Here is a 21,457-nt window from a genome sequence, read left to right as displayed (position 1 = left end):
TTTCCCAGGTAATCTTCTCAAAATCTGAATAAGGAAAAAATTTCGATTTGCGATTAACCCCTTGCCTTAGAAAGTGTCGGACTCGTGAAGATTTTAAATAGAATTTAACAAACATAAATATTACTTACTCCTTTTGAATTCAAATTAAATATTGTTCTTCTATTATCAATTATTATACTATACAACAAACATAGATATAGAATATGCTCAGAATTTTTCTCTTTTTTCAATAAATTACTAATAGCAAAGCAGTTGTATCGATCACAGTTGTGAAATAAATCGTAGGGCAAAGGGTTAAAAGGTGCCATATTGTACAGACGAAGCAAAGATATTAAGAATTTTTGTTCATGATACGTTCCGTTATATTTTACAAGTTTACATGTGTTGTTAATCCGTTAATTGGAGAATTATTTTTAAAAAAACATACAAAAATCTTTAAAGAAGTACAACAATTTTTTTTAAATTTCCATGACTAAAAAATTCGCCATACCTATTGGAATTGTCTTCCTGGTATGACGAAGTATTTCGCTATGCTCGGTTAACAAGTTAAATGCATAAAGATCCTTAATAAATGACAGTACGTAAGAGTCATCGCGCATACCTGTAAGTAATTGAGGGTAGGGCAAAGTTGCTGGCCGAACGGCCAATATTGCAACACGAAAATGCTGATAAAACTAGGCGGTACACAGAAGAGAGCCATTAAGATGTCTCCGACGGCGAGATTCACGATGAACAAGTTCGTCACCGTTTTCATCCGTGGGCTACTGTGCACCACGTAGCATACCAGACTGTTTCCTGTCAGAGCAACAAGGAAAACGATGCTGTAGAAAAAATAAATGATGCACTTGAACCAGCTCGTCGAGAATATACTGAATGATCCCACGAAATAGTTGCAACTGATTTCAAAGTGGAAGGGCGTCGAGTTTGATGCATCGTAGACTTCCACATACCGGCTGTGATTGTCTCCTCCGTAGCTCATGTTCGATCCGAAAAGTATGTCGACCTAACAGCAGAACAGACAGAATATTAAAATACAATAGACAATATGAAATATAGTGGAATTTATTTTCAATAATTTACTTTGCAAAGTGCAAATTTGTATTTGCCTTTTAAAAATCATATGATATGATCTTGCATGTCAGTTGAATTATTGCGAGCATAAACGTTCTTTACACTTGAATTTCTATTAAACAATTCTGAATTTTTAAATAATCTATCTATTTCTAAGGCTATTTCTTAAACGCAGAACTTATTTTCAGTCCTAAAGGTTTGATGAAATTCCAAGTAAACTGAGAATGTAATTCAAGCTACTCATTGCAGGTCTCGGAAATCTGTAATCCTATAGACGCATAAAATTTTCAGGTTACTTATTATTATAGTTTCTGTACTGTAACAAAACTAATTAACGCGCAGATCCACGGCAGTTTAACAAGGTTTCATGTAATTGAGATCATCCGGTGGCGAGAAGTTCGCAACGAGCTCTACCGGACAATATCCTGCTGTTATAATGAAGTAACGAACAATGCGATAATGGAGGACAAAAATCTGTTAAAAGGTTGATTAATTTCTCGCGGACATTTGTGGAAAGATGCAATGGCCTAACGAAGATAAATTTTCGTGGGCAAGACAGTTTGCGAAAATGCTCAGCGATTCAGGTGCGTTCGGTAACCGTCGGAAGGAATACAAAGGAAATCTGAGGAAATCTGAGCAAACAGAAAATGAGCAACGCAATTTCCTGCAAAATACAATTAGATAAGATGTAGCTATTTGTTACCTGGCAGATTAAAGAAGCAACGTGATTTATGGCATGACAGATAACGATACAATTCTAGGCACTCAAATTGTAAATGAAGGATATTAAGTTAATGAGCATTGATTAAGCTTGCCTTCCTCCTAATTATTGTTACTCATTGTTATTCATTGTCGATTTGAATACATATCTTAATACATTTTCGCCTGAAAAGAATGTCATTAACTGCTTGTCTTGTGATTTCTTTCAAACTGTGCTCGTTAATTATTAATTATATTAATAATTGAACATTATTAATCATGAATAATTAATAATAGATAAATATATTAATTGTTAATAATTTATTAGAAATAAAAGAAAATTTCATGTCCACATTTAGTGGAAACATAAGGAATTGGTAAGAGAAAGATGATACTTAATGTTAAGTTGAAGGAATAGAATAACATTTATGTTTGTTTATTTTGGATTGCAATCTTTATCGCGACTCTGACGCAATATTATAAGGAAAGGTGTTAATATTTCGAATGTTGCGTTTATAAAAAAATGTTTTTTAGACGCGTCTTCGAAGCGTGTTATGTATTTCAAGAACAGCGAAAGTGTAACAAGGAGATACTGAATTGTATCTATAAAAATAACCATTTAATTACAGGATATAACTAAATATTTGATCAGAACAGTGAATACACATGGTAAGTAAAATGTAATCGAATTTTCCTATAGCATTCCACGTGTTAAGATTTGCTTATTAGAGCTTTGTTCTTGTTTTCAATAGGAACGTTCGATTTCAAACTTCTAATAGCATTAACATCATGATAACATTTGCATAAATCGATCATAATAGCGTGTGAGAGGACGCGGAGTACAGTAGTATCTTGATTATTCGGGTTGCAATTATCTGGGTCTCGGTTATGCGGAGCCTCGACTGTCTTAAGTCGCCGATTGTATCTTGGATGGGTTATCTGTACATACACTCTACCCCAAAACAAATAATGCGAGCAGTAGATACAAAAATAAGTTGAAAATATACAAGTTTTTCACGTAACACTGCATTTACAAGGTAGTGACGTTTAAAAAGTTAGGAGCGCGTGTTATTGTATAAAAACCGGTTGACAAGTGTGTCCGTAACTTATCGTTCCTGTTTCCTATAAACACGTGTATTTAAATATCCAACAATATGTATTACGTAGATAATGGAAATTTTTGTTCTTGAGAACAGAGACCTTTACAAGGAATTTTCGAGTGAATTTTATATCATACGATCGCAAGTAATTTTTCAGTAAACACTATCGTGGAACGATTAAATCATTTGCAAATAAAATTATTTGGCAATGCATGAATATCTATTTCTTGATTATTGTGTTATATCGCATAATACTGTGTAATATTATTTTGTGCAATATGAAGTGCACGATTTATCAAGAAACTCGTCTTCCAAGAAAATGTTGGCGAACATTTTATGCCAATATTCTCGAAATGCGGAGATGGTTTTGTAACACCCCAAGTTATACTGCGAGAGATGACAAAGTTTGAGAGGGATCAGGTTTCAGCAGTGCCTGAAGGCGATCGTCTTCGACGAGAATAAGTGGAATTCCACGGGGCTTATTCTTTAAAACCACCTTTCTAGGATGGATTTCTTCGAAATATCTGCATTTCTATGCGTACATATATTCTGTATACACCCTTATTATCGATTCCATTGTCAAATATACGGTATAATTTTCCAAATGGTACGTTGAACAGTGATTCACATAGAAATAACAATTTTGCAAGGATCGAACGGAAATAATGGTATTTTACCAAAAATTTAATGACATAGGATTAAGTATAGAAAAATGAACAAGACTTTTTATTTGATCATTGTACCGCGCGTAAGTTTGAAATATTGAAGGCAGTAAATTGAGATAAAAGTATAAAATGGATTTCAAGGAAAGTATATTGTTCAGAAGTGCCTCTGTATTGCGAAATAAGCCGGGATTTCTACGAGTTGCTGAAAACAAAAGAACGATAAGTAGTTTGTGGAAGAAAAATGTAACTAAGTAGCAGTGTTTTATTAGAGTTCAAACACGAAATTACTCGAATAACCCTATTTTCCTTTATGAAAGAAATATTCTTTTATTTCTCTAATATTTTATAAGATTCAAGTAATTACTTTAGTAATTAGTTTACGAACAATTAAAAATTCGATATTTTATATCACTCTATTTAAACATTGCACTGTAAAGATGAATTTCTATTAAGGCTGTGATTATCCACTAAATTTCACATTATGCTTGTCTGTTCCCCAAGTATACAGATAACCAAGATTATTAATTTAATTTCCTTCTTTCAATTGATCTGCTCATTGTGTTATTCATTAGTCTTTGTATTGCTTTCACTTCACCAAATAGGAATCCTGTTCTTCACGATATCGAGGATAATTTGGTTTGCAAAACACGGCAGCGGTGTTGGCAGCGGTGTTTGCAGCGTTCGTTCGAAGAATGCAAGAAAACAGCTAATTTCGCGTTTTGCGTAAGTTTTATACACTTTTATGTAAAACAGTGTTTTAAATTTATTATAAAAACAATACCGTTTATTTCTTCCTTCTCTTTTCTTCTCTTATGTTCAAAATAGTTAGTTTCAGTAGATTACAAAAACTTTAATTTCCTTTAGAGAAAGCGTACATCATTAATCCATTTGTGTTATATTGTTACTCGAATTATGGAGAATTCAATTTGTTTGCATCCATTTGTAATATTGTATATTTCTCTTCCTATTTCCAATCCAAAACAGGTGACAGTATTCTGACACAGACAGACAAATTTGAGAGTAACTTTTAAATCGACCTTGTCTACATCCATCAGTGTCATAAACTGAGAACCTGATGGATGTGTACAAAGTGAAATAAAAGTGAAATTCAACTATAGATTTTCTTTTCAAAATTGGAAACCATATATTCCAACATTTTATACCACAAATCTATTATATAATCACCGAACAACGATAATGAAGTAAAATTGGAATATCGATAACCCAACTCTATCATTTTTAACAATATTTATTTTTTGAAATATTTCCTGCACCATAATTCTGGATTCATTCACATTTTAAATACATTTGAAAAAGACATAAGTACACCTTTAGAACGTCCAATACAAAAGTTTGTCCACTGAGATTCATTAGGGTCATATTGAATAGGTGTATCCAAGGACCTAATATTCCTTCAGACTAAGGAATCCATACTTTCCCTTCCATGGTACCTAGATATCATAGTTCAGATTTGAATTTGATCAGAAGTTGTACGCTCTTGGTTAGTATGGTCTCTAAGCTCTGGGATCCACTAGGTTTTGACAGGCTTCTAAAGGTTCCCGACTTTCTCGGTAATAGCATCTGAATACAATAGTCTAGACCTAAACTTGACCAAAAGTTGTCTAATTTTTGCATTAGCTGGCCAGCTAGAGGTCTTGATTCGATCAGATCTTGATCCAAACATTCCACTAGTATTAGACCGATGTTGACCAAGGCTCTAACGTCTCTCCAATCTAAAAGGTCCTTACTTATTTCTATACAATCTGAATACTATGGTTAAGATCCGGCTTGAATCACAAGCGACTGCTTCTTACCACTAGTTGAATAGAGTTTTCTCCTGATGATACCTTGACCCTGAGATGACATCAGTGCTGGGACTTTCGTTATCCCAGACCCTAATCTCCCTTCAGACGGAAGACCCTAGTTTTCATTTTATGACAATTTTATTGCATCTCTTTATGGACCATAAAAATTTGTGTATATGTAATAAAGCAGTTGTATGTACAAGAAATTTCCATGACAGAAGCATTACAGTAAACGTAAATTGAAACGGGTCACGAACAACAGGCTCGATAAAATTGCAGTTACGAGAGACTGTATTCGCAACAGATTTGAAAAATTACAGGAAAAATATGTAAATAAATGTCGAGAGAGTAGCTGAAGAGAGACTGGCTAAGATTGATAAAGATACACTTCTCAAAAGACAAAACACTTTTCGATTACCAAATACAAAATAATCGCTACGAGTTCTATATGTTCCATCGTACTATTGACAATACAATTGACGGGTTTTAATTAAAACTGGTTCTTATTTCAATCACAATGAATTGTGTGTATTTTCTTTGGCATGAATAGAGTGCTACAATAGATGAAAGTACGTTATATGATGCTTCCCTTTGTTCAGAACATGAGACGTTATTGAACTCTTGAAATATATTAAGCGGCGAAAAGAATTAACGATCGCGTATCGTGCGTGGCCCTTTTTGTATACAACTTCCGAGCTGAATCCTATTGAAATCGGAGCAGATGAAAACAAAATCTGTGTGCATCGTTGACACACAAATGGATAGTACTTTTCCATGTTCTCTCGTTCTCGTCACGTTGTTGTACTTTCGTATTCCAGAAGATATCATCTATAGAGGACTAAACGTTTCTACGCAGAGAGCACTTCGCAAATCATATCTGCTCGTCACGCATGTTTATGTATTTTCTAACCGTCCATCGAGTGACGAGGGAAAAATAACATTCAATCGTAATTCCTTCAATCCCGATGTCAGTTCGTGAATGTTACCTCCGGCGGATTTATGTAAACTTGTCAATCAAGTGAATTTTGAATTTTAATCCAATTTTCATCGAAACTGATGCAGTCTGATATCGTTTTATAGCGAGGGTAGCGTTTATGAATGATGCACAGTCATAATAATATTACTGAATAAAATATAATAATTAAATTTTGGTTACATAAAAGTTTAATTTGTTAAATTAAAAAGTATTTTAAGCTTAAAAAAACATAGTAGAATATAAGTACTAATGATTCAATTTCTTCTGCAGTTAAGTAAAATGTACGTAATATTTCTTTCATATTATAGACACTATGTTGAATAATATTGCGTTATTCTACTATATGCCTCGATATTAACGATGCACGTATCTATAATTGTCGAGGATGGCGGTTTTCGTTTGAAGTTCATTAATTTCCTAGTAAAGTGCAAGTCTAAGACGGATTTATTATAGCCTGTCACGAATACTGTAAGTTCGAGCGTACATACTGGCGGATTACAATTTCAGTATTGGTTGCCAGCAACGCTGAGGTAGAGTTTAATTACGCTTCGAATCAAACTTACTCTGTACACTACGGAAATCTGAAATACAATCTGTCCATATTCATGTTACCGTAGGAACAATTTTCCCTGTTTTTTATTATATCTGCTTGATACTATGCAGTTCGAATCAAGCAAAACAGTTGACAAAACGATTTGAGTCGTCGTTTCTAACATCGTTTCTATTGTGGGCAATCGTAACATGTTTATTCACCTTTATAAAAACAGTAGTATACTGTTTACATACCTGGTATTCCACATTGCCATTATTGTATTTACTTAAAAGAAATTGAAGAATTAAAAATGCAATTTATTATTATTTACGATAGCGTTGAAAACTATTCAATGATGGTCGCTTTTAAAGATTCGTTTAGTTAGTTAAACATTTTTTACATGAATAAATGAATATCTGATCTTTAAATTGTACTAGAATATAAGAATAATAAGTGTACTGACACAATAATTTTTTCCTATTATTCGTCCTATTGTTGGAATAAATTATCACATGCCTTCCTGGACATTTTCATTTAATGTCTCCTTCGCCGAATGTGCTTTCCCAGAGGGTCAGAATGACCCATTCTCTGGCACGGTATCCTATCTAATAAAAAAAAATAGATGACGATAGAAAAATCGATAAGAATGCACATTTATTTCTCGATAAAGCTCCTTTCGAAATTATTTCTTATTCCTGACACTTGAAATATTCTGCGCTATTAAAATACGTAGCAATTTGTGTGTACATATAAGAAAAAATGTACTGGAAGAAACGGAATAAAAGAAATCTAAACGGTGATTTCACTTTTAAAGTACATGATAATGATTTTATATAATCGAATCTTCCTCCAAATAATGAAGAGTTTGTGATGGACATTTTCCAATCAAGGAAGATTTACTTTAAATTATAATCATTTGTATAATAATATTCTTATTTGAGGGCGATTCGTTCATTTACTAACTCCTTTATCAAATTCTAATTCTAACTTTTGCATTAATAAATTTATAATATGGATAAATACCTACTAGTGCAGTTACAAAATTGTTGGTATTTAAAAAAAACTCATTGATTTCATTCGATATAATAGTAATTAATTATTTTTCTCAGAAAAATTCATTATTAAACGGAAGGTAACACTTTCATAAAAGAAAAAAATGCAATTTTGCACGAGTAATTGAAAAATGTCCATTTCTCGAGGCACGTCAGTCGCGTGATTGTAAAAATTTGCACGAGGCCGATGTCAGAAACGGAAATTAATGCAGAAAGTGATTTAATGCGCGTGACTGTGCATATATAGTACACTTTCCCTTTTATTTTCCGATATCTCCTCGCGCCGCGTCGTTTCGAGTTCCGTCGGAAATTGTCGCTTACAGCGATTCGTGATACTACACGTGCCATCCGGACACGGTCAAACTTAGTAGCTAAATTCGATAACCTGCCGTAACTGGTACGTACCAATTTTAGATTATTTGAGAGAAGCCATTCAACCGAGTATTATTAACCGTTTGAGTGCTGAGCATATTGTCTTAATACATTGTATGCAGGAGACGTACTAGTACCCTTTTCGAGCACCATCGAATAGTAGTAAATAAACGTTATTTATTTCATTAATATTTTATGTTTAAAGTAAACGAAGATCCTGAAAATATATTAAATAATAAATAAACGTATATAATAAATAAATATAATGTGTTGACGCTCAAGGGACGGTACATGTAGATTTACGTTTATTAATACTACCTAAAATGTTTTGTAAAATACTGTATTAATAAGAAACATTAAACATGAAAATAATTAACGCTTCAAAATTGTATTAATAATGATCCTAATTTAATCAAAACAGCAATACTTTGAAAACATGCAACTACAATTTTGTTTCATTTTTTCGAAAATACCCTTAAATTCTAGAAAGATAGACAAGAAATTATCAATCCGTTAAGTGTTAATATATAATATTGTTAACATAATATATATGTGCAGTTGTACTTCTCAGTTTTGATCATCATGGCCATTCTAGCCGACGGAATCCAACTTTTCCACTTTGGAAACTTGGATTCTATAGTCCAGACTCATTTTCGACCAAAGGTATCCCGACCTTCCCATGATATCATATTATAATATTATATATATTAAAACTAGGAAATACAATTTGTATTAAGAAAAATGTTATGATAGTTTTAAGAAAATGAAATATCCTCATATTCTACAGACACTTCGTGATCAAGCGTTTAATGTATAATGACATTGGCGTCGCAATATCGACTCTGCATTTTTAGCGTACAATATGAAACTCGAGGTATCAACTATCACCACTCAGAAGGTTGAACAATTTAATAAAATTAAACAATTCCCGACCAATTTCGGAACTTTATCATTCTTAAAAAAATTACATCTTCCTATGCTCTCCGAGAATTTTCACATGTCTTTATTTCGTCACGTTCAGTCTCTATTCAGATTATAATGCATGGTTGCTGTACATTCTTTAACATAATTACATTGCTGTGCTTTAACACGGCGCATCGTGAAGTCTAATAAAAGCATAACTCATAATTTACAATTTTCACATTTACCTGTGTACAGAAGTACTAGAGATAGTTAATAACATTGAGATTTTTTATTCGAGTCCGACAGAGTGTGAAGAAATTTCAAATTAGGGATAAGGATAAGAGAGAGAGAGAGAGAGAGAGGGAGGGAGAGGGAGAGGGAGAGGGAGAGGGAGAGGGAGAGGGAGAGGGAGAGGGAGAGAGAGAGAGAGAGAGAGTTTCCTTCAAACTGTCCTCGCCATTTTAATCTAGCAGTGACGAAATTGGACCATTTCTGTAACGTTTCATCGTGGTACAAACAGCGAGTTTTAAAAAGTAGATGCGTATGCATATTTAACTAGACACTCGGTTGATTTTATTCTCTTTGTCGTCGGTTCGCTCCGCGCACGGTGCCTTGCATCCGATGCAATGCACATTCTACCGCGTAATTTCAACATTCTCTCTGTGCCATAATCTTCTTCTAAGGCAAATAATCCGCCTCTTTATTTTTACTGTTGTTTGTTTAGTGGTGTCCCCGTGAAAACGCGTGGAACAAGGACTGGTAGCAGAATAGTACGTTGAATATGCTAATGTTCTATAGATGAAATAGACATGAGGCTGATATAATTTAGCAACTGTTGGGGTTCTCTAATTGGATTACAATATTTTTTCTTGTATGAATTTTGCCTTGAATTAGTTTTCATTTAATTTTTCAGTAATATGTAGCATTCTGTTTCTAATCAGGGTATTTTGATCACATAGGAATTAAGGTTATAATGTTATGAAACCAGGAGTCTCTTAATTGTTTTGACATTTTGCTAACATTTTTTTATAGTAATGCTGGAATTTCATTGCTATTTAAGGATTGTGTATAAATTCAGTATAAGGACTTTTTAAACAATAAATGAAACATAAATATTAGGTTTTAGTCAAAGGAAACTATAGATTTCGTATTAAATTTCAATGTCGTTCCATTTCTTTTTTCATATGAAGCATTACAATTCACTTGTATTCGGCAAAATTGTTTTTCCAATCGTTTGTAGCAGTCCAAAAATCTTTCAAAGAGTAGATAGCTTCGTCAAAAGATTTTAATGGTCTCGCTACTAGTAAGCGAAGTCGTATTGTTGCTTGAAATAAAATTTATCTTATGAAAAAGTTTAGTTCTTTAATTCAATATTTTGATCGTAAAAATGCAATGCTTCAAATCTTTCTGAAATTCTGATTCATGTTAAAAAATCTTATTGTTACTTTTACAATTACTTTCTTTCCGTACCTATTGATAAAATTATATCCTATGTACCTTTTTCATAGCATAAGTTACTAATCTCATACACAAATTTATATCTTCAACACTAAAATAAAACGTGCATTATCGAAAATTTGTTTAATTCTACAATTATTATGTACAGCAATGTATGAAATCAGTACCAATGTTAAATATTTCCTTATGCTACATTTATCATTTTTAAAGTACGATTAACCGTTTGAATGCTAAAACATTTGCTTCGATATATGGTAAAAATCCGGAACGAGATGCGTAGCTCTATTGTTTGGAAAAATAATAAAAACGATATTAATTTACTCTAATTAGGCATGTACCGCATAAAAAATAGTTTTTAGCAAGAAAAATATCTTTATTATCACTTATCACAAAAGTGTTTTCCTGCATAAATGAAAAGAATACATTAAAATATTCAATTGGTTTCGTATCAGAAGCAGGGACATGTTTTGGACCGTATCTCAGAAAAACTACTCGATTCATGCGAAAATGTTTTTGCAGGCAAAATATGATGATGTCATTTCCGCTATTACTTTCAGAGTTATTACTAAACACTTCATCCTCACTTCTCATATCATAGTCACTTTCAGATAAATTAAGATTTGACATTGTGCCTTTGGTAATTTAAAACAGTCACCTCAAAAAAAGAAAAGTCATTTTTAATTTCTATATTACTAAAAACTTTATATATATATATAAAGTTTTGATATATATATATATATATATATATATATATATATATTACTAAAAGCTAAAAACGATAGAAAATAAAATTCATAGTGTCACCAACTTCATTCGCTATCGTTACATCTCACTTCGTCGCATTCAGTGTCTTTTCCAATTTCCTTGCCTCCCTGATTTTTTAGCTTTTAGGACAAGCGAAGTCTTTTCTCCGTCAAACTACACCAACGCAACCGCTCTCAATGAATGCAAAAATAATACTAGCAAGGAGCGTCGTGATCGCGCTTCTCCGCACGCAAACCGTTAATCAGGTAACAGATAACTGACATGATAATGGAGTTTATTTGAGCAACAAGCCAGTGCATGTGATAGAGACCGAGTCTGTTTACAAATTTTACTACACAGCTGCGTGATGCACGTTAAACCAGTGCGTAAACCCCGGCGATGTGACGCGCATTAACGCGTAACCATAACACACGAGATATCGTGCGATACATACTGAATTACACTACCATGGGATATGCGATGAACGATCGATATGCGCTAATGCTACGAAACTGTAGCATCATTCTTAATGCGATGTAAGCACCGATTTTGCACTTTCGTGGTAAGCAAACGATATGTATGTCGTCGAAAGAGATTTCACCTGGTTATTTCCGTAACGTGTTCTACGTGTCTTTTGCAGGCGACTGCATAACCTCTTGTAATTATAATAATATCACAAACGAAGAAAAAGTGTTTCCATACGCGAGAATAAATTGAATAAAATTGATTTAGCTTAATTTAATAATACAAAACATAATTTGCAGTAACGAAAATGATGAAAAGAGTAATTTCTCAATTAAAATCTACAATTGAAATTGCACAATCAAAATTCGCGGTCAAAAATTCGCATTGTACGGTTCAACGATAAAGTGAAATGTTTACATTTTCCATTTCACATATGTTTATAAAATATTTTTATGCAACACAAGTGCAGGAGATAATAATTACAAATAAAATGTCATTACTTTTGATATTTTTCGAATAAAATATTTATAAAATAAAATCGACCGTTCGCCATTTATTATTTGTTCTTCATTACTTACAAACTTAACATAATACTTTAATCGATACTGCACAGAACTCAAGGACGTCATTAACTTCATCAAACACTAGACTTTAGACTCGACCCACATGAGGGTAGGTCATTTATTGGAGAAACTTCCATCGGATTGTACCCATACTTGTCTACTATAGAATCTAAGGAGTATAAATGTCGGACGAACTTTGTCTCCGGCCAGTAATAATAGCTACTTTTATGTTCCCGAAGGAACAGTCTCCTAGTTCATCATTTAGAGAAAATTTTACTAAAGCGACACCCTAGATATTTTCAAGGAAAATTGAATAAAGAAAACAGATGAACTTTGTAAAAACGTACAAAGAATTTTATGTCTCAAAAATATAAAATAATTTTACATCTGAAAAATGTAAAATAATTCTACACTTTATAAAAAAACAAAAATATCATTCTCTTTTCTGAAATGCCTAGCGTGCAGAGAAAAATATTAATCGCGTGCACCAGATTTCTCAAACATCTTCTAAATATATTTTTCATGCGTTTTACACGTTCCGCGCTGTACTTATTGTTACTGCGAGGGTTAAAGTCACGGTTTCTTCGAAACCACATACCAAGCCATAGAATTCACGATAAAATTCCGCAAACTAGCGTTATATACGATTTAGAAAGAGGCACACCCGACAACGAGAGAAAAGAAGTTTAAACTGAGTTTCTATTTCGTGCAGCATGTAATGTATTGTGAAGTTGTTCGGGAAGCATTAAATGGTCGGAGGTTGAGCCCGGCAATAACGATAACTCGACGTATCGCCAGGAGAGATTCCAGATATTAAGCGAGACAAGACAGCGCTACAGCTGACGAACAAAAGTTGCAGATAAGAAGATCAACTGAGCAAACGTGATAAGAAATCACATCCGCTGGTGAAATTTCTTACTTCAGCGATAGACGTAACTTACGGTTAAGTAACCAACCATCTGAACTCACTGGTCACCCAACTAATGAACACCTCAGACCACTTCCGCAGACTAAAAAGATTTTATCCCTTTGAATTGCACAGTAGATTCAGTTAACACTATAACTGCTGAGCGTTTAACATGATTAACCCTTTGCACTCGAGAAATGATTTTCAGTCACTATTTGATATGACACAGTAAAATTATAAAGTTTAATATTGAAATCAAGAATTTTGTTTTTTCATTTATGTGTAAACTACCGTTAAATTAATTCTGGCGAAAAACTTTCGAATGCAAAGGGTTAATACGTAATTCTTATAAAAATATTACCAATAAATCTTTTTCGATTTCTTCATATATTGATTATAGTATTCAAGTGAAACTATTTGTATTTAAAATCATTTTGAACTTATCATTAACCCACGCAAAGTTAAAATACTTATAATTTTTTAGAAGAATTAATTGTATTATACATTAAAAAAAGGTAAAGGTGGTGGGACTTTTACCTTATGAAATTCGTTTGTATCGTTCATCGTCTAAAATTATTTTGTTGAGGCCAGGTTCAGATTCATTTTTATTCGTTAGATTTACTGGTGCATTAAAAATCGTGTTATCGCGATAACCGGGCTGCTGAGTTTTATTCATAACGTACAGGATTTTGTAAAATAAATTTAAACAAGCACTTTGAAAGAATACTTTCACAGATTTTTCAACTTTATTTGTAGGTGAATAAAATCCCTTAGAAGTAAAGGATTCTCTACATCGCTGATCCAGTCTGATCTGATCTCTACAGTAGAATACAAATATATATGGTAAACCACGAGTTTCCGGATAAACTTTGCGAACCTATAAATCCTTTATTAAGAAAATACACTGTAGCATTTACTTAGTTTCAGATTTTGCTTACAACTTACTAACAAAGCATCTGCGCGTGACATTTTAGTTTTATTTTTAATTTTTCAACACTGGTTGCGTATTTTACTACGTGAAATATGTAAAAATCGTTTCGATCTAAATCTGTGGCCATCGAGTCATTAATCTTTTTCTTTATGGTGCATTTCTTAATATGTAGAAAACGAAGATCAGTTGCGTTAATTTTCTAAGAAATGTATAGAATCGACGGGGAAGATTAATCTACGGATATATCGATGAGTCAGCGATATATTCAGTGAATGAACACCGAGAGAAAATGCTCGACGTATAATCATCCATCGAACAATGCTTCAGAGGAACACACGCGACTCTAATCAGTTTATCTGATGCGTTGTAGAAAGTGGCTGTGCTAAGTACTCCTGAAAAGAACGCACGCGATGTATCGTGTAACGGTCCGAACGAAATTACAACGAAAATAATGAGTCTTTAATAACAATGTCTGCGATCTCGCCGCCGATTTTCTTCTCGTTGTTATGACGAATGCGTTAACGACTACGTGACGAATTAGAACTGTCAACTTTGATCGAGTCCCGACATTTACTACGGTGTTCCAGGTAAAAAATATTGTTAATTTATACAAACGAAAGAATTATTTAATACGAAATTCAAATTCGAAGAAAAGTATTTTCTTAACACTTTCATTTTCGTGTTATCAAAAATTCTATAATGAATTGAAACAATATGTATGTCATAAAAGAAGTATTTAATTTACGTATTTATTAGTATTTGTTAAATAATTAAATTAAGTATTTCATTTCAGGAAAAGCAAATGCTTCTCTTATGTATAATATTTCACTGGTACTCGGATGGTAAATACTAAGAAATCTGAAATAAATGCTACATAAAATTAGCATACTAGAAATTATTGTAGCATTATGCATACAAATTTTAAATGTTTACCTGAAAATTCAGTAAACGTTATTTCTAGTAAATACAACAGTTTGTTGTTTATGAATATAGATCCGAGTGTTAGCTTACAAAACCATAATAAAATAACGATTGGATTGTTAGTAGCGAGCGAGCTCAGAAGTTTGTTTTTGAAACGCGACGATACGGGCGTATGAACCGTTTGTAGGTTTTGCAAACTTCTAAAAACTCTTCCGGTAGAAAACCGAATTGCCCATTGTCGTCTGAAATACTAGAAAAACGAAAAGCAAAGTATCAATCTGTCATCATTTGAGTAATTAAATTAATTTCACGCACGTCGAGATGTTTTTGTTCGAAAATTGTCAATGACGTCTTATACACATCGATAACGAAATCTTCAACGAAAACTAGAATCATTTGTGTTTGTTCTCAAAAAGGAATTTGGCCCTGAAGAGGTTAATCATTTGTAATTTTCGATGTTAGATATCGACGCTCGGAAGTCGCCATTGCGGCGGCATTCGACCGCAAAGCGTCGAAAGGAGCAATTTTGCTAGACGATCTACTAAGGCGGGACAGATCGTCCTTTATTTCGTAAGTACGGCGTTGTGGAGCCAGCGTGTGCACTGAATTCTGCCTTATCAGAGGCTTCCGTTGCGAAGATGTTGTCATTTGCAAGTGCGAACACGACACTTCGCTAAAAGTATTCCAACACGGACTCACGGTGTTGACAAGAAAATTACTTTCCCGTGAAACTCCCGTGGAATTCCTCTATATCATTTTACACGGCCGCCTCACCGTCTCGGATTAAATTCTTTCGCCTAGTAATTATCATCCACGGTGACAAACGGTTTATCACGCGTTCGGCGATGATACTCGGTTATTAGACCCCGCTTATTATTCTAAACGAGGGAAATTCCATTTAAACGGGCTGAAATATTTCTTGGTCTTGAACCCTTTATTTCGCCTATCCTAGCCCCGTTTTTCAAGTAAACGATGTTTACGTGTTCAATTGTCCACGTTTCTTTTGTCCCGTGAATATAACAATTTGCAATTCCGTTTGAATCCCCTTATCTTTCTCTCGTAACGCATGATATTCGGTTTAGATAGTAATGATAACGAATGACAATCGATTTTCTCAATTAACCCTTTGCGGACTAGAATTTCGTATACTTTTGAAAGACTTTTGTAAGAAAATATTTTTACAATCCATGTGGCCACGGATAGTGAAACATGTAACGAAGCAGTAAAAACGTAAAAAAATGACTTCGAAATATATAAAAGCCACTAAAAAATTAAATATAATGTAGTACTTTATTTGAAAAGTCAATACGCTTTACAAAAATAATATAACTGAAATTTACGGCGGCATTGAACGTGTTAATAATCGCGTGCTCTTTATATAAGTTTGTTTCGATTGTTAATTATAGACGTAATTTAGGTCACGTTGACTCGTTGCGATCAGATATCGAGTGTTTCACTTTATACAGAAATAATCGAAGAAAATGTTAGCATTACAAGCACAGACTATTATAAAATAAACACTTGAACGGAGTTTACCAAGTTCATACTTTACTTTGAATCTAATAAAACTTTTAATACGGGAGGTACGTTTGCGCCGAAGTTTTGATTTTTTAAATTGCTTGGCCAAGTGTGATCTTACGTAAACGTACAAGTCTTTAAATAAAGTTATGTCGATAATAATGTCAGTTGATACAAGTTTCTGTTTCGTGGAAAGAACTCTGATCGGATAGTACTGTGACTCTTCTGAAATCTATAACATTTTATGAAATTATTGAGGAATTTATGGAATTTCAAGGATATTATTAAATATATAATAATATTTTCAATTCTTTTACATTTTTAATTATTTTATAATTGTTAATAATAAATTTAATATTTATTATATAAATTATATAAACACTACTGTCAATTGTAACTGTTCTAAACGAAGCTGACTATGCTCATGTTTCCTCATAATGACATTGGAAATATATGATACTAACAATAGATATGAAGTGCAAAATATAGAGGAAGGCAGATCACATAATCACCAACAACGTGATTACATGCACTTGAACATGGTACAGTGTTTGTAGAACACCGATTACAAATAGACATTCGTAAATGAATCCGATAATCAATATTGAATGGAATAGTTCTAACAATAAAACTGGATCTACTTAAAGTAGAAGTCTCAACATTTCACTCCAATTTCTGTTAATCAAGCACTGGAAAATGTAGATAATATCAAGTACAAAGAGTTCGAGAACTACATTTCACGATGAATAAGATAAGTAATAACTTTAAATTCTAAGAAATTTCTTTAGAATAACGTGACGAATTTCTTAGAGATTCTGCGCACAGATTGATTTAATATACTGAACAGTAGAGCTACCAAACGGGTCAGAATGACTCATTATTAATTTCTTCGTTTGCAATTATTGGAAATGCACAAACGATTTTCTGAGAAATTATTAAATAAATCGAACTCGCGTAGTTCTCGAAATAAAATACAAGTGAATTGAAATTTTAACACATGGAATATTACTTTTACAATCGTATAAAAATAATCGATTTGACTTGTGGTTCTTGTGTTAATATTAACTGTACCGCGAACTGGTCAAATGAACAAATTATTAAAATTTGATTTAAAATTCTGCGTTCTCTCGTTTGTTTAACTTTATATCAATTCTTGTATTATCCAATTAATCAGATTTTCAGTTTTTGTCTTTCTTTGTATTTCTGTTTCCAAACAAATTTATCTTCTAACTTGCTTACCTTTACTTTGTGGCTAATTATTTGAGAGTTCACGGTAGAAGAAGTGTCGGTACAATTGTTGTTATTATATGAATATTAAAAATCGAAGATTCGCAAAGGAATGCTTTGCGAAAGTAAAGTTAGTAGAATAGAAAGTATGGATTTATCTCTTTCCACTGTACAATAGTTTCGATAGAAAGGAGCGTTTCATTAGTTAAGTAAGACGTCCTGTCTAAAGGTATCGTGAAAGGATACAGATGAAGCACGTCGGACGGTCGGCTAACTCAATTTAATGGTATTCGTAAAAGGCGGAACCGAGGACGACCGTTCTAAGATCTTATAACTCAAACTGGATTCATTTAATTGATCTTTCAAACGGAACCGACACCTTCGCGAATCGCCCCTTAAACGCGCCTCTATAAACAGCCAAGGAGGCAGAAGCGGCCATTTTATTACGACTTTCACGACCCTGGTATTTACAGTACAATTGCGGCTTGTTCGTCTGTTACAGTACGTGATCGATAATAATTCTTTCCCAGCGAAAATTCATTTACACCACACCGTGGATTAAATTGTCGAAATATGAGGAAATATAAATTGTCTCTGATAAAAAAATTAAAGCCACCCTTGGTTTTCAACATTTTTCATGGTAGTTGAGAATTAGAAAGATCAAACGTAGTTTAATAATAATTTCTATTAATTATTAAGATATACATATCTATTGAATAAATAAATAAAATTGAATACATAAAATCAGTTTCTGAAATATGGCGAGACGTTGATTTAGAAAATTCAAAAGAACGTAACGAATAAAAATTCGGAAAAAATTTAATTACAAAAGGATTATAAGCTTGTAATATTGCGCGCAGAGGATAATCATTTCATTGGTTATAATTAATACAATTATAAATTCCGTTTTAACAGAACTTAATCTATCTTCTAAATTACGCAGTAATTAAATTAATTCATTTGAGCACTACGAATTATATTAACCAGATGAGCGTGTATCGCGTGAAGATATAATTGGTCTTTAGTTAATAATAGATAATCAATTATGTACGCAGTTATACAGAGTGTCCTACTCATCAATAAGTACTTTTATTTCTGAAACTATCTGTTATTTTAAAAAATGTTTCAAATGAAATTTATTCTGTTTCGAGTAGTAAATAATGTGTGAACAAGTAATAAATAATTTAATGCAATTACCTAGTTTCGTAACTTTACACATAAATGAAGCATAGATGTCAACTTCACTTTTTAAATACAATCATATAAGTTTGTATATATTATTCTATACACTTCGACACTATCCATAAAGAGGTACCAATTCGTTTCAATCGAAAAATTAGAAACCTTTGAGATATTTTAATTTCAATAGTGTTAAATTAATTGCACTAAATTATTTCCGTCTTGAAACAAAAAAAACGTTTATTGATTAAAATAGGATATTCTACATATAGGTATAAAATACTTTGAAATGAAATGTAGATATCCAAGTGTAAGTATCCGTCACATAAGATTTTTTCTCGAAAAACATTCGACCTTTGAAGTTTTTCTGATAAAAGCATATCCGATCATGGAACGGATATCCTGATACGATAATTCGTCACCATCAATTTATCATACGTTACAGTGTGAGCTATACGCATCCTTTCACTAGACATACACGTATATCACAGTGAAACGAACGCTATACGTTCTCAAATTGGGAACGATGAGAGATATTGAAAATATTTGTAGGTACATAAAAAAAAACAATTAATTATTTCCTAAGCGGAATAATGTGATAGATTTTAAGAATCATTATCAAATGCTATATTTCTGCAACAACACTAATAATACTGTTAATAATAACAACACTTTCATTGCAAACATTAAATCCAGTAACAGCATATTAATTAAAATACATAAGAAAAGAAAATGAGGGAAAGATAACGTGAAATAAAGTAACAAAAACAATATGTCAATAATAAGTAATTAAAATTATAATAAAGGAACGTGCGATGTGAAAGGACGAGAGCACACGAATAAATAACGACATTGTTTTTCAAAATATAATAAGTATGAAAATATAAATTATTCTATGAATAATAAAATAAATTTGTAAGAATCATAATTAAGTATTATGTTTACAAGTCAAAATGTATACTATGAAGCTAGTTGGAACGTGTCGATGCGGTATTGTGTTATCGTTCCGGTTCACGTAAAATCGTCAAATCAGAAATTAGACAACCGCAATGGAGATCGCATTAATGCACGTATATCCGCAGTATTTAGTTTAAGCACCGTGCGCGGTGCGTTGCGGTGTTGTTTTCGCTGTCGTATCAAATATGTCGATCCGTCATTCGACGGCGAGCTTACGGGAACGTTCGAGTAATATTGGTAGTAGAAGTAACGATCTATGGACAGACCGTAGCTAATTCGAATACAAATGGGACGTGCACGTAGGTACTCGTGGGAAGTTTAAAATTCAGCTTTCCCGATATGGAAGCTTCACATGAGAAAATTCTCTGATAATCTTTTTTTCGTACGATTTTAAATGAATACGCAGAAATCGGATTTATACGATTTCGTTTTATATGCGGAATCTCGTACTTTCTGGTTAGAAAACAATATAATTCAAATTCTGTGGTGTACGCGACCTTCCTGTATTTTTCTTAAAATTAATATTCCTTGGGACTAATTTCAATTCTCCTTTTTCCTTTCTTCTTCTTTCCAATCTTTCGAATTAAAAAAATTTTCTTTGTTTCTTCTTCCAAATCTTTCAAATTGAAAAGATATTCTTTTCTTTTTTCAAATCTTTCAAACTGGAAGAATTTTATATTTTTCAATTTCATTTTTCGATTTCAATTTTAGAATTCCTTTAGTATTAATATTAATATTTATTAAGAATGTCAAGACATTATTTTAGTTATTATTATTTAGTGATTATTGAATTTCACAGCTTGATAATGGAGTTTACGTTTATTTGTGATTATTGAATTTTACAGCTTGATAATGGTGTTTACGATTATTTGTGATTATTAAATTGATCAACTACATAAATAAAACAAAACAAAAGACAAAAAGGAGTGAGATACATTATTACTATCTTAGAGGGCGGTAACTTTCGTCAAGACTTACTTAAACATACTATTATGACGTCAAGGAGTTCTGTATAAGCGCCGAAGGAGGTTTAATTTTATCAAAGAAAAGAAGCTGAGGAGATAATTGTGTTATTTGTAAATATCTATTAAGACTGAAAACATTAAATTCTTCTGTGGTTCCATTTAGAGTTTGCGAAATTCGATGCAGTTTCCATCCACGAAGTAGCAGTTTTGACATTTACGAACTCTTAATAATATCGGTTACTTTTGGTTTCACTGGTTACACATTTGCGGAACTTTGTTGTATATACACAAGCTTTTAATTAATCTGCAACGTTATAATGATTGAACTACGATAGAGTAGAGAGGAAGATACTCGGAGAAGGATTGAAAGAAGTGGGAGTGAATGAAGGATTGAGAACAAGAACAATGAAAACATGCGAAGAAACAGAGAACGTAGTGAGAATACGG

The 21,457-nt window shown here is 32.7% G+C and overlaps 1 protein-coding gene across 8 annotated transcripts in view; it reads right to left on the bottom strand.

Moving 5' to 3' along the window:
- LOC116425466 (RYamide receptor) overlaps nucleotides 1-21,457 on the bottom strand; it is a 67,029-nt gene that overhangs the window by 42,731 nt on the left and 2,841 nt on the right. The window contains exons 1-3 of one of the 8 annotated variants that reach the window (XM_031973196.2): nucleotides 8,306-9,088; nucleotides 7,312-7,453; nucleotides 602-1,003 (exon numbers count right to left, since the gene is read on the bottom strand). In XM_031973196.2, coding sequence (XP_031829056.1) covers nucleotides 602-979 — 378 coding nt within the window. In that variant the 5' untranslated portion in view covers nucleotides 980-1,003; nucleotides 7,312-7,453; nucleotides 8,306-9,088. Of the gene's footprint in view, nucleotides 1-601; nucleotides 1,004-5,349; nucleotides 5,440-7,311; nucleotides 7,454-8,305; nucleotides 9,089-10,340; nucleotides 11,289-11,441; nucleotides 11,639-13,003; nucleotides 13,073-21,457 lie in introns of those variants that run through there. The other 7 variants (XM_031973199.2, XM_031973195.2, XM_031973192.2 and 4 more) reach the window with 7 other exon arrangements.

Source organism: Nomia melanderi, chromosome 4 (genome assembly GCF_051020985.1).
Source record: "Nomia melanderi isolate GNS246 chromosome 4, iyNomMela1, whole genome shotgun sequence".
Taxonomy (NCBI): domain Eukaryota; kingdom Metazoa; phylum Arthropoda; class Insecta; order Hymenoptera; family Halictidae; genus Nomia; species Nomia melanderi.
Note: the sequence above shows the minus strand (reverse complement) of the source record. Positions and strands in the feature narration are given on the sequence as shown.